An 11,439-nucleotide genomic window follows, 5' to 3' on the forward strand; every position below is an offset into this window, starting at 1 on the left:
ACACACACACACACACACACACACACACACACACACACACACACACACACACACACACACACACATTTTCCTACAAACAAATCAGTTACTAGGTTTTTGGTGAATCAAAGTATAGTATGAGTGATGAAGATTTTAAAGGTGCAAAATCATAGCAGCTTTTTGTGAACAAATTAGGATTCAAGTTAAACAGTTCAAGCCAATAAATCTGTAAAATTTGTGCTTACAGATATTTGTTCAATTTCACTTTTCGAGCTGGGGATGGGTAGTGCTTTGGTGATGCATGCATAACCAGCCTGGTTACTCTGGAGCCTCAAAGGAAATGGAATGAACATATCCTCCTAGAAAAGTAACAAAAATGAAAAAAAAATGTTTATGCTTATTTTCCTGTACAATAGAAGGGTAGATAAACAACATAGTATATTATTCTAATGAAAAGAGAACACTCCAGGAAAACAGTAACAAAAGCTTCACTGCTCCTTACCACCGCAGACACAACAGAAAATAAATTCTGTTCTCCAGCATGTGCTCGTCTGTGCACCCCATGCCACATATTCTCAGTAACAACCCGTGCATCATTTCATTTCAAAGGCCGTTCTGATTATCTAGTCCCAAACTGAAGTGGATTCAACAGGTTGCAAAACCTGTGCTTTCCCCAGCACAGTATAGCATTATCACATTCATATTACCCCGCTGTGGGCTTGCTTCTTCAATAAAACATCTCAGGCTCAGAAGAGACTCAAAAGATTACTTTGAAGCCCACAAGTGAGGTGATGATCATGGCAGAATCAAAAGCAAATAAAACTGAGAATGTAACAGAAGGAGTTGGTTCTTCAGGTCCTGCGTAATGTTAAAATAGGCCAACAAAAAAGCCTTTTTGCTCTCACGTTCTTTTACTGTCGGGGAAGTGTAGGGCACAGTTTGAGGCTGCACCTCATGAGCAATGTCTTTTCAGCAATGAAATGTAACAAAACATGCCTGTTTTATCTCACAACAAAGGTTGTTTCTTTTTCTAAAAATACAGACATCATACAGCGTTGGTTTTCAAAGTGTTAATTTCACATTTCATAAAACAAAAACTACTTTGTAAATATTGAGTTCATGCTCAAGAGCCTCACAGATATATCTCCATCTGTTTTCATAGTCCAAGAATGGTTGTACCTGCTATAATTAATTTGAATGTGATCACAAGTTCACAACTTAAGTACTCTGTTATGTTTAACTAACCAAGCAGTTTATTTTGTTAGTTATTGAGAGTAAATGGGAATGGTACAAAAAATGTTCTTGTGTTTTGCTGTCATGGTACTGTGATCAGTAACAATGATTTAAAGATGGTTATTCTTTGGTGTGAGTTTTAGCTTCAATCCGTTATCAGACTGACTATTCTAATTTAAGAAGAAGTGCCCCTTTGTTTAAAATAAATTGTAGTTTTCACACAAAAAATAAGCTTTGGAGTTTCATATGATAATACAATAAAGTTCTATAAAATTCTACATTTTATGAATGACCTCCATTATGAGCACGATCAAATTGAAAGTTTACTGGGGATACTTTTTGCGACTTGTTGTCTACAACAAAATGAGAATTGTTGTCTTTATGAGAAAAATGTGGCACTATCTCAAAAAGTCATAAAAATAAAAAAGTCAAATATTGTTTTTCTCTTGCTTTCTTATACATAGACAATTTTGACACATTCTGTTATTCAGTAAGTCCTTACAGCAGTCTTTTGAAATATGAGCTTATCAAATCTACTGGACAAATCAAATCCAACGTTTTACAGTGCAAATGTGAACTGTTAGAAACAAACGGGTTTAGGGGGCTAGTGTTACTCACAAACAAAGTACACAGTTCTTCTGAGACCCGATAGATGAGTTCAGCATGGTGGATGACTCGGTCCAGAAGTTTTTCCCGGGAGATGGAGGGGCAGTGAGTGAGGCTGCCTGAATCTTCTCTGCAGTCTAGTGGGTTGCTTACGATAAGAAGGCAGGGCCAAAGAAACAAAGCCCACACAGCCCACTGCAAAACTGAAGATGCGTCGTGTTTATCGCAAAAAATATTCAAGAATTTGTTAGAAACAAATACAGACAAACACATTATAATCTATTGTAGTGTCCTGCTTTTGTAAATCATTCTATTTTTTCTGTCACAGTTTCATAAGCAATTCTCCTTTTTTTGTGATACATTACCGGTCAAATGCATTCTGTCAGTTTTCTTCAGGTTTCCTTGCTGCTTCTTCACACTGACAACTTTATAAAGCCTGAGGAGGCCATGAATAAAGGGAAAACATCTTGCGCAGGTTCTTGTAAAAAGATCCTGGTCATCCTGAACCGACACATTTCTTCTTTAATGCATATTACCAAGATGGTGACTTGTGTGGCCCCAATATGTTTAGACATGTTACAAGTCTACTTTAAAAAATGTATTTCTTCTAAACCAGCTAGGCACATAAAACAAATGTTTACTAAACTTAAACCATATTCAGCCTCCCTGTACTGTGACAGTTATCCAGTGATGAGAACATAGACTGACACTTTTGTAAAGCAAACACTTTAACAAATCCCTCTTTTTAGATAAGGTAGGCACGGAATGTCAGTTTAAAGATGAAAACACATCATTTAAATGCAAGAAAAACATTTTTTGAACACATATTCATTGTGTCTGAAAGGCTGTTTGCCTTAAAGCTGTGTTTTATCACATGTAATGACTGTGTTTAACTGTCACAGAAGGATACAAAGATATTGTACTTAGTCCTCCCTACTCCCAATAATGCCACTTTAGGTAGACAGCAACAAGGAATGCTCCATTTAGAGGTTTTTCCTTTATTGCCTCAAGCGTTCACTGCACTACTTACTTCATTTGTTCTTTAAATTACCTCCCTTATGAGCGTAATCATATTGGAAGATTACTGGGGATGGGTTTTGCGACTAAGATTATAAATCAATTCATGTATTCTGGTTGCAAATTATTGAATTTATTTATTTCTTTTTCTACCTTGCACAGAGGGAATAAATTCCTTATCATTGTTCAGTTTCAAAGCCATGTAATCAATTAAAGGAAATAAGAAACTAAATTTAACAGTTTTCCTCATTTTTCTTTCCTCTCCCATTAAGAGATAAACCTCACACATGCTTGGATGTTTATTTCTTCACCAAAACATGTTTAAACAGAAGCAAAAGCAGACAGGGGATCAAGAAGCAAGAAGTAGCTTTTGATGGGTGTTGTGTTACTGAATTCAGCGTCACAGAGCTGGTTGCTATTCAAGAGAGTCGGTGCCTCCTTTCACATGTGCCAACTTATTTCATATGAATCAGTGTTCTCTTCTCCTCACCTTCGTTTTACTCCTCCGCCTTTTCCATTGCCAGAGCTTTGCTCTCGATTGTCATATTTATGCTCCCGCACTTCAAAAAGAGATGAAACAGAAATCTCTTTCATTAATCTTTCATTCAGCTACTAGTGGTAATCCTGCTCAGATCCACAGAACATCTAACAGAACACTGCTGCTGGAACAAGAAGCATCTCAGTAAATTACTACATTGAAATCAAATTAGTGATTCCCAAAATTTTGGGACAAAAACAAGGCTCATACACACAACATGTTGGAGCGTCCACGCAAGTGGTGTGAAGTCATAAGAAAATATAAAATTGTTAAAAATGTTCGATTGTTTTATAATATTACGGGAATACTTGAGTAACCCGTGACTCTATCCACTATTTTTGGTGCTGGATAGTGAAAATGTTGATATAAATATACATAGAGGTAATTTTATACATACATTTACCTTCTTTCTATTTTTTTTTTTTGGGGGGGGGGGGGGGCAAGTAAAACACAGTTTTAGAGTAATTTCCTAAAATTTGAACAGTGTGCAGCCACACTCTACTACAGCAACTCTGTAATCATCAGTCTCCTCTAGGTCAGCACAAGAAGCAGTAATCTAAAAATGACAGACTATGCATGTTTAAAATCAATTTTCTATTTTCTAAATGCTTGTAAATTACTTTTAATAACTTTATGGCAAGTAATTGTTGGGGAATTTTACTCATTACATATCTTCAAACATAACTAGATACCTTTTTTACTCAGTAATAGGTTAAAATTACATGATGACACCATTCAAAGCACTAAGTTTCCCATTCAATCATCTGGTTACCAGGGCAATGAGTTCCCGAGCTTCATAAAATCTGTCAAGTGGTGCATCAGATTTTTGTTTGCCAACAAAACATCAAAACAAACACACACATAAACATGGACCTTTGGAAGCTGGTGATAAAACGCACTGAAGTAATGTTTTAAAGTGTTTTCCTATCATTTTAGTTGTTAATGAACTTCAATAACCTTCTTTTTCTCGCGGATTTGAAAATACAAAGCACATACTGTAAATAACAATATGGTAAAGCTATTTTTGTTTTCTTCATGGCCAATTTATGATTAATTCTTTAAAGGAAAAAAGTGACATCCCATGCAGTCCACTTTCATCAGTATGTCTTTTGTTTTATTTGTTCATACCAGGCATGTTCACCCTTGGGTAAAGTTGCATTTCTATTTGGACCCTCTACTGATTTCAAAGGCAATTTCTGTTGTGGAATATAAAGTGAAAATTGCATTCACCAATGTGTCTCACAAAGATATACATAATCAAAACACATGAAGGGAGAAAACTGTGTTAGACTGTGTAGTTGCACGGAACCTTTGTTGCTGTTTGCGAAAACATCTGCCTGTGCAATATCAAGTCTGGCACGTACAGTTTGCAGTGTGTCATCTTAATTTCAAAGCAGTCCGTCAGGGAGAAAACAACGAGTTAGGGCATGGATTGAGATGAATGTGTTGATGAAGAAAAAAAAGCATTTGTTTTAATCTTGAATACCAATGGGGGGGGGGGGGGTATACATTTGTATTTTCTCAAGGAGTGGTTGGTTCTGCATAAAATGGTGTCCTAGATTCTGAGACAGCAAGTCGAGCTGCAGTATTTAGCTGGCTGTCAGAATATGTAGTTCATCACATCTCACATCATACTGTCAACTTATGATTTCTTTCAACTTCCAGAAAGGAAATAAAAGGACTGATGAGCTGCAGTTTGTTTTGTGATTCACCTGCAGAATGCCATGCATACAAGTGCAAAGGATATAAAGAAGTCCATTGGGTTGTTCCGCTATGGTTTAGTGATGAAACATTAAAGGATACTTTCAGAAACCCATCCTGAAAACAAATTTAATATCTGTTTCCTGATGTTTGTTTTTTTCTCCTGTAAACCTTTTGAAACAGTTAAACTTTAGTATAGTGAAACCAACATGAAAACCAGACAGTATAACGGTCCTCTCTTCCTTTAGTAATGCTACAAATGTATTAGTAGCTACATTTTATTTTTCAAGAAATTTCAGTGAACATTTTATTGTGGAATACAGAATATATTTTATTCAAAATTTCAGATCCTTTGAACTGTTGCAGTTATTTTTGTCTTTCTGTGTTGGAATCAATAAAATCTATAAAGGATTACATGCAAAACTGTACCATGTAGCTCATGTGTGCTTCACTTCTCAGTTCTTTGTTATGCTTTTGTGATTATTTAACAGCTACGTGGTGATGAAGCAGACAATATATAGTTGACATTTTTTAGGCTCCAAAGGATAAAAAGAAACTCATCAGCTTCAGCTGTCACATATGCACTTTTAGCTGAATTCCTTTCTATATTTTCAGTTTAGAAATTATTATTAATATATATTTTTTGAGGAAAAAATAACTACATAAAAATGTTTTATTATTTGCCTCAGGCCTATTTTATGGCTAGCTTGTTTTTCATGAGACTAATTTAGGAGGAAATAGGTTATGAGATTTTGTTAATGGGAGCTCTAACATAGCGCGGGACACCCAATTTTGTAGTGCAATAACTGTAGTCCCAAGGCAACTTTAAAAGTATGCTTTTGTTTTATTTTTGTGTCTTTATAATTGTGTTGAAGGTGTAGATAGGTTGTGTGGCTGCTAGTATGAGCTCTGGTTTTCCAACAAGATTTTCATTCAACACATATTTCCAAAAAAAAAAAAAAAAAATCTGCATAACAGGACAGTGGTTAGCACGGTCGCTTCACAGCAAGAAAATCATGGGCTCAAATCCCATCTAATGACACCATGTACAAAGTTTACTCTCGTGTTTCCTCCCACAGATCAAAAACATGGATGCTAGTTTCATTAGTGATTCTATAYTGACCCTAGGTACTGTATATGTGTGTGTTGTGTTTTAATCTAATTATATGTTGTCTTTATGTAAATTTTGTCTTGTGCTGAACTACCAACCATTCTACAGTGGGGTGCGAAAGTTTGGGCAGCCTTGTTAATGTTCCTGATTTACCTTTATTAATCACTGATTGTTTGGATAGAAAAAAACAGTTAAATATATCATATTGGGGACAAACACAGTGATATTTGAAAAGTGAACTCAAGTTTATATGATTTACAGAAAGTGTGCAATAACTGGTTAAACAAAATTAGGAAGGTACATCCACTTCAGCACCAAATAAAACCTTAACTCAATATTTAGTAGATCCTCCTTTCTCAGAAAAAAAACAGCCTCTAAACACTTCCTACAGCTTCTAATGAGAGTCTGGATTGTGACTGAAGGTATTTTAGACCACTCTTCTTTATAAAACATCTCTTGTTCATTCAGGTTTGATGGTTTCCAACCACAGAAACCTCTTTTTAAGTGACACCACAGATTTTCAATAATATTCAGATCTGGGGACTGAGATGACCATTCCAGAATGTTGTACCTGTTCCTCTGCATGAATGCCTCAGTAGATTTTGAGCAGTGTTTAGGGTCGTTGTCTTGTTGGGAGATGCAGCCCCGGCTTCAGCAGCTTCAGCTTTGTCACTGATTCCTGGACATTGATCTCCAGAATCTGCTGATATTGATTGGAATCCATGTGTCCCTCAACTTTAACAAGATTCCCAGTCCCTGTACTGGCCACACAGCCCCACAGCATGATGGAACCACCACCAAATGTTACTGTAGGTAGCAGGTGTTTTTCTTGGAGTGCTGTGTTTTTTTCCTCCATACATAACGACCCTTGTTCTGCCCAAATAACTATTTTGGTTCCATCAGTCCACAGCTCCTTATTCCAAAATGAAGCTGGCTTGTCCAAATGTGCTTTAGCGTACCTCAAGCAGCTCTGTTTGTGATGTGGACGGAGAAAAGGCTTCCTCTGCATCACTCACATACATCTCCTTGTGTAAAGTGTGCTGAATAGTTGAACGATGCACAGTGACTCCATCAGCAGCAAGATGATGTTGTAGGCCTTTGGTGCTGGTCTGTGGGTTGACTGACTGTTCTCAACATCATTCACTTCTGTTTTTTACAGACTTTTATTGGTCTGCCACTTTGAGCCTTGACTTGAACTGTGCCTGTGGTCCTCCATTTTCTCACAATGTTTCTCACAGTGGAGACTGAGAGCTGAAATCTCTGAGATAGCTTACTGTATCCTTCCCCTCAAACATGATGGTGAACAATCTTTGTTTTCCGGTCATTTGAAAGTTGATTTGAGACTCCCATGCTCTGACTCTTCAGAGAAGATGCAGAGGAGAAAAACTTACAATTGTCAAGTCAAGTTTTCTTTAATATCCCCATGGGGCAATTTGTGTCACAGCCAGCAGGAAACAAAAACAATCATCAACCACAAATACAGTATAAAAAACATAAAATCCACCATGGTATAGGCGTAAAAACTACAAATGCACAACAATCAACAAGATGCATTTAAAATGACAATAACGGCAGGTAAAAAGGAATTCTTAAATCTGTTGGTTCGACATCTTTCGAAGCAAATCTGCGTCCTGATGGTAAAAGAGAAAGCTCTCTGAAGAGGGGGTGGTTAGGCTCAGCTAAAATTGCCTGAGCTTTCTTCAAGGATCTGTTTTTGATGTTATTTAAGGGGACATAAACAATTTTACTACAAAGACTGACAATATGATGATGCATTTTTTTTGCTTTTCTGTCACAATAGCTCATACCAGCAAATAAAAGAAAAAGTAAGAACAGATTCAATAAAACAAATGTAAAACATTGTCATGAAACTACTGTCCATGTTAAAACTCCTTAATTTACGATCAAAGTGCATACGTTGATGGGCTTTCTTACATACGGTGTCCACATGTTTGTCAAGAGAGTTTGTTGTCACAGTACCCAAATATTTATATTCCTCCACAACATCAACTTGTTGATCATGAATGTACACAGGAGAGATGGCATTTTTGTTTGTCCTGAAGTCAATAATCATTTCTTTGGTTTTGTTGATGTTTATGTCTACGAAGGATGACATACACCAGTTAATAAAATGTGACACCACTGGACCATGATCAGGGTCATCTGACTTTAAAAGAGACACAATGACGGAATGGTCAGCAAACTTAAAAATATGCCATCCTGTGAACTGGCTCTGACATGTTAGTGTATAAAACAAATAAAAGGGGGGACATAACACAAGCCTGTGGAGAACCAGTGGAAGAGAGCAAAGCATTAGATAAAACATCACTGATTCTGACACGTTGAGATCTGGTAGATAAAAAATCCATTAGCCAATATGAGACCCGATTCAATTTTATGTATACTTTTTAACCTGCCTGCTAGAATATGTGGCTGTAGGCAGTTAAAAGCAGAAGAAAATCAATAAAAACAAGATGTGCAAAAGTATTTGCTACCTAAAGCTGTGAAAGAACCAAGTGAAAGTAAACCAAGTAAAATGCATTCAGCGTCATCTACCCCTCTGCAGGGCCTGTAGGCAAATTGCAGTGAGTCCAAGCTGGTTTTAACAGTAGTTAAGAGGGCTGTCTTAATTACTTTCTCAAGTGACTTCATAACTAAGGATGTAAGGGCTACAGGCCTGTAGTCATTCAGCGGTTTAGGAACTCTGTTTTTTAGGGAATGGGACAATGATGGACTCTTTCCATAAACGTGGCAACTTGTTGAGGTAGAGGGAGTATCTGAAAATATAACAAAAAATATCAGATAACTGCTCCGCACAGTTCTTAAGTAAGTGGCTACCAATTCCATTAGGACCTAGACGTTTCCCCTCCTTCACAACACAAAAAAGTTTCTGGACCATATCCTCATCCACCTGGATGGAATTTTGTACTACTATTGCATCTTTAAAATGGGATAGCTCTGACGTAAAATCATGAACATTAAAATGGTTAAAAAGGTATTTAGATCATTTGAGAACTCATAATCAGACATTTTGCCAGAGGATATTGAACATTTCCCAGATTTCATACCCATCATGGATTTTATCCCCTCCCATCCTAGGCGGGAGTGACCATGTTAAATTGGAGGTTAAATTGCCCCCCTTAAATACCCTTTCTCATAATTGGAGTCACCTGTGTATGGAGGTCAAGGGTCACTGAACTTACCAAACCAAATTTGAGTTCCAATAATTAGTTCTAAAGGTTTTGAAATCAATAAAATGACAACAGTGCCAAAAATTTATGCACCTGTCTAATTTTGTTTAACCAATTATTGCACACTTTCTGTAAATCATATTAACTTAATTTCACTTATCAAATATCACTGTGCTTGTCCCCTATATGATATATTTAACTGACATTTTTTAATCCAAACAATCAATGATTTATAAAGTTAAATCAGGAAAATTAACAAGTCTGCCCAAATGTTTGCACCCCACTGTACGTGCACTCCGCAGTTCATTCTTGTATTATTAGCCCCTGGCCCTTGCTACCTTAAAATGCTTAAGACATTTACAAAAGAAACTTTAAAATAAACAAAATAGTGAGTGAATGTGTAAACTCACATAAGAAACCTTATCTTTTTTCTCTGTTGGTCAACAAATTTCTTCTTTAACCCTCAAAACAAAGGTGCAGATGTGGTTACTGTTTGATTAATGTTGGGTACATCGGGCTGCTTATTTGTTGGGCAGCACAATTAATCCCCAAAATAATGTTAGACCTGAAAATGTATATTTTTAACTTGTTGGTAAAAATATCCCTGTGAACATGGCACCATTTGTAAACAAAAAATGTTATTATCCACACCAAAGCACCAAAAAACTAGATACTGCATAGTGGTAACATAATGACCCCAGCACGCACAAATGCACCAGAACTCCACCAGAAGACTTTATTCTTAATAAATGTCATGCTACTAGGTGCATCCCAAAATTGTAGTGTACAAGCTCCTATGTTTAATAGTTTTTGAGCTGCAACCACACCCCTGTGGGGGGGGGGGGCACTGATTGGTAGGCCTGATAGTAAGAGCATCATCAGAACTAAACAACAAAATAAATCTGAAGCTTCTATGTTGAACGGTTTCTGAGTTATAAGCATTTTTGCATGTCCAGACACCCCCACTTTGAAAGGAGCCCCCTCCTCAAATATCTCATCTATAGTGAAAACATTGGCTGGCGCAGTGTAGGTCAGACTCATCTAAGTCCTGCCTAATTACATGTTGACCGGTGCAGCCGATATTGTGCTACAGTTGACCAAAAGTCACTGAAAAAAAAAATAAAAAAAAATAAACAGTACGAAAACAATATGACTCCTGCTTATGCTTCACGTGCGGGGGTCATAATAAACCAAAATGTCAGACCTGTATGTGGCGCTGTAAGTAAACACTGTCTAAAAATACAGAAAAACAGGAGTAAGTTGTGTCCGCGTGACAAGATTGATGTGAAACTAGATACCGCATAGCGGTAACATAATGACCCCCGCACACAAAAAATTAAATTCAGTTCAATTCAATTCAAAAATACTTTATTGATCCCAGACGGAAATTAGGTGTTGTTGTAAGTCATTTAACTAAAAACTGCAAAATGCAGTTTACAGTTTTTTTAATGCAGTTATTTTTAAAAATGCACCAGAACTCAGAAGTCTTTATTCCTAATAAATGCAATGCTACTAGATGCATCCCAAAATTGTAATGGTTTGGGTGGGGGTCTTATTTTTTGGGTGAGTGGGTGGGGGGTTGGTTGACCTGATGGATAGACCCTCATCAGAGCGAAGCAACAAATGAAATCTGAAGCTCATATGTTTAATAGTTTTTGAGCTATAACCACTTTGTATGTCCAGATACCTTTTTTTCAGATAAGTTTGGGGGGGGGCACTGATTGGTGGGCCTGATGGATAGAGCTTCATCAGAGCTAAAAAAAAAATCTTAAGCTCCTATGTTGAACAGTGTCTGAGTTATAAGCATTTTTGCATGTCCAGACACCCCCTCTTTGAAAGGAGCCCCCTCCTCAAATATGGGGTCTATCGTAAAGCTGTTGGCTGGCACAGTGTAGGTCAAACTCATCTACAGTCCTGCCAAATTTCATGTTGACCGGTGCAGCCGTTTTTGCACCACGGTTGATAAAAATCATTGAAAAAAAAAAAAAAAATAAACAGTACGAAAACAATATGACTCCCGCTTACGCTTCACATGCGGGAGTCATAATAAGCTGGTGGGACTA

At 37.0% G+C, this 11,439-nt stretch overlaps 1 protein-coding gene across 1 annotated transcript in view; it reads right to left on the reverse strand.

The window, feature by feature from the left end:
- smtla (somatolactin alpha) overlaps positions 1-2,091 on the reverse strand; it is a 4,938-nt gene extending 2,847 nt beyond the window's left edge. The window contains exons 1-2 of the mRNA XM_014020835.1: positions 1,831-2,091; positions 225-338 (exon numbers count right to left, since the gene is read on the reverse strand). Of these exons, the coding sequence (XP_013876289.1) occupies positions 225-338; positions 1,831-2,091 (375 nt within the window). The remainder of the gene's footprint in view (positions 1-224; positions 339-1,830) is intronic.
- Between the last annotated feature and the right edge of the window lie 9,348 nt (positions 2,092-11,439).

The sequence above is a fragment of the Austrofundulus limnaeus genome, unplaced genomic scaffold (assembly GCF_001266775.1).
Source record: "Austrofundulus limnaeus strain Quisiro unplaced genomic scaffold, Austrofundulus_limnaeus-1.0 Scaffold268, whole genome shotgun sequence".
NCBI lineage: Eukaryota > Metazoa > Chordata > Actinopteri > Cyprinodontiformes > Rivulidae > Austrofundulus > Austrofundulus limnaeus.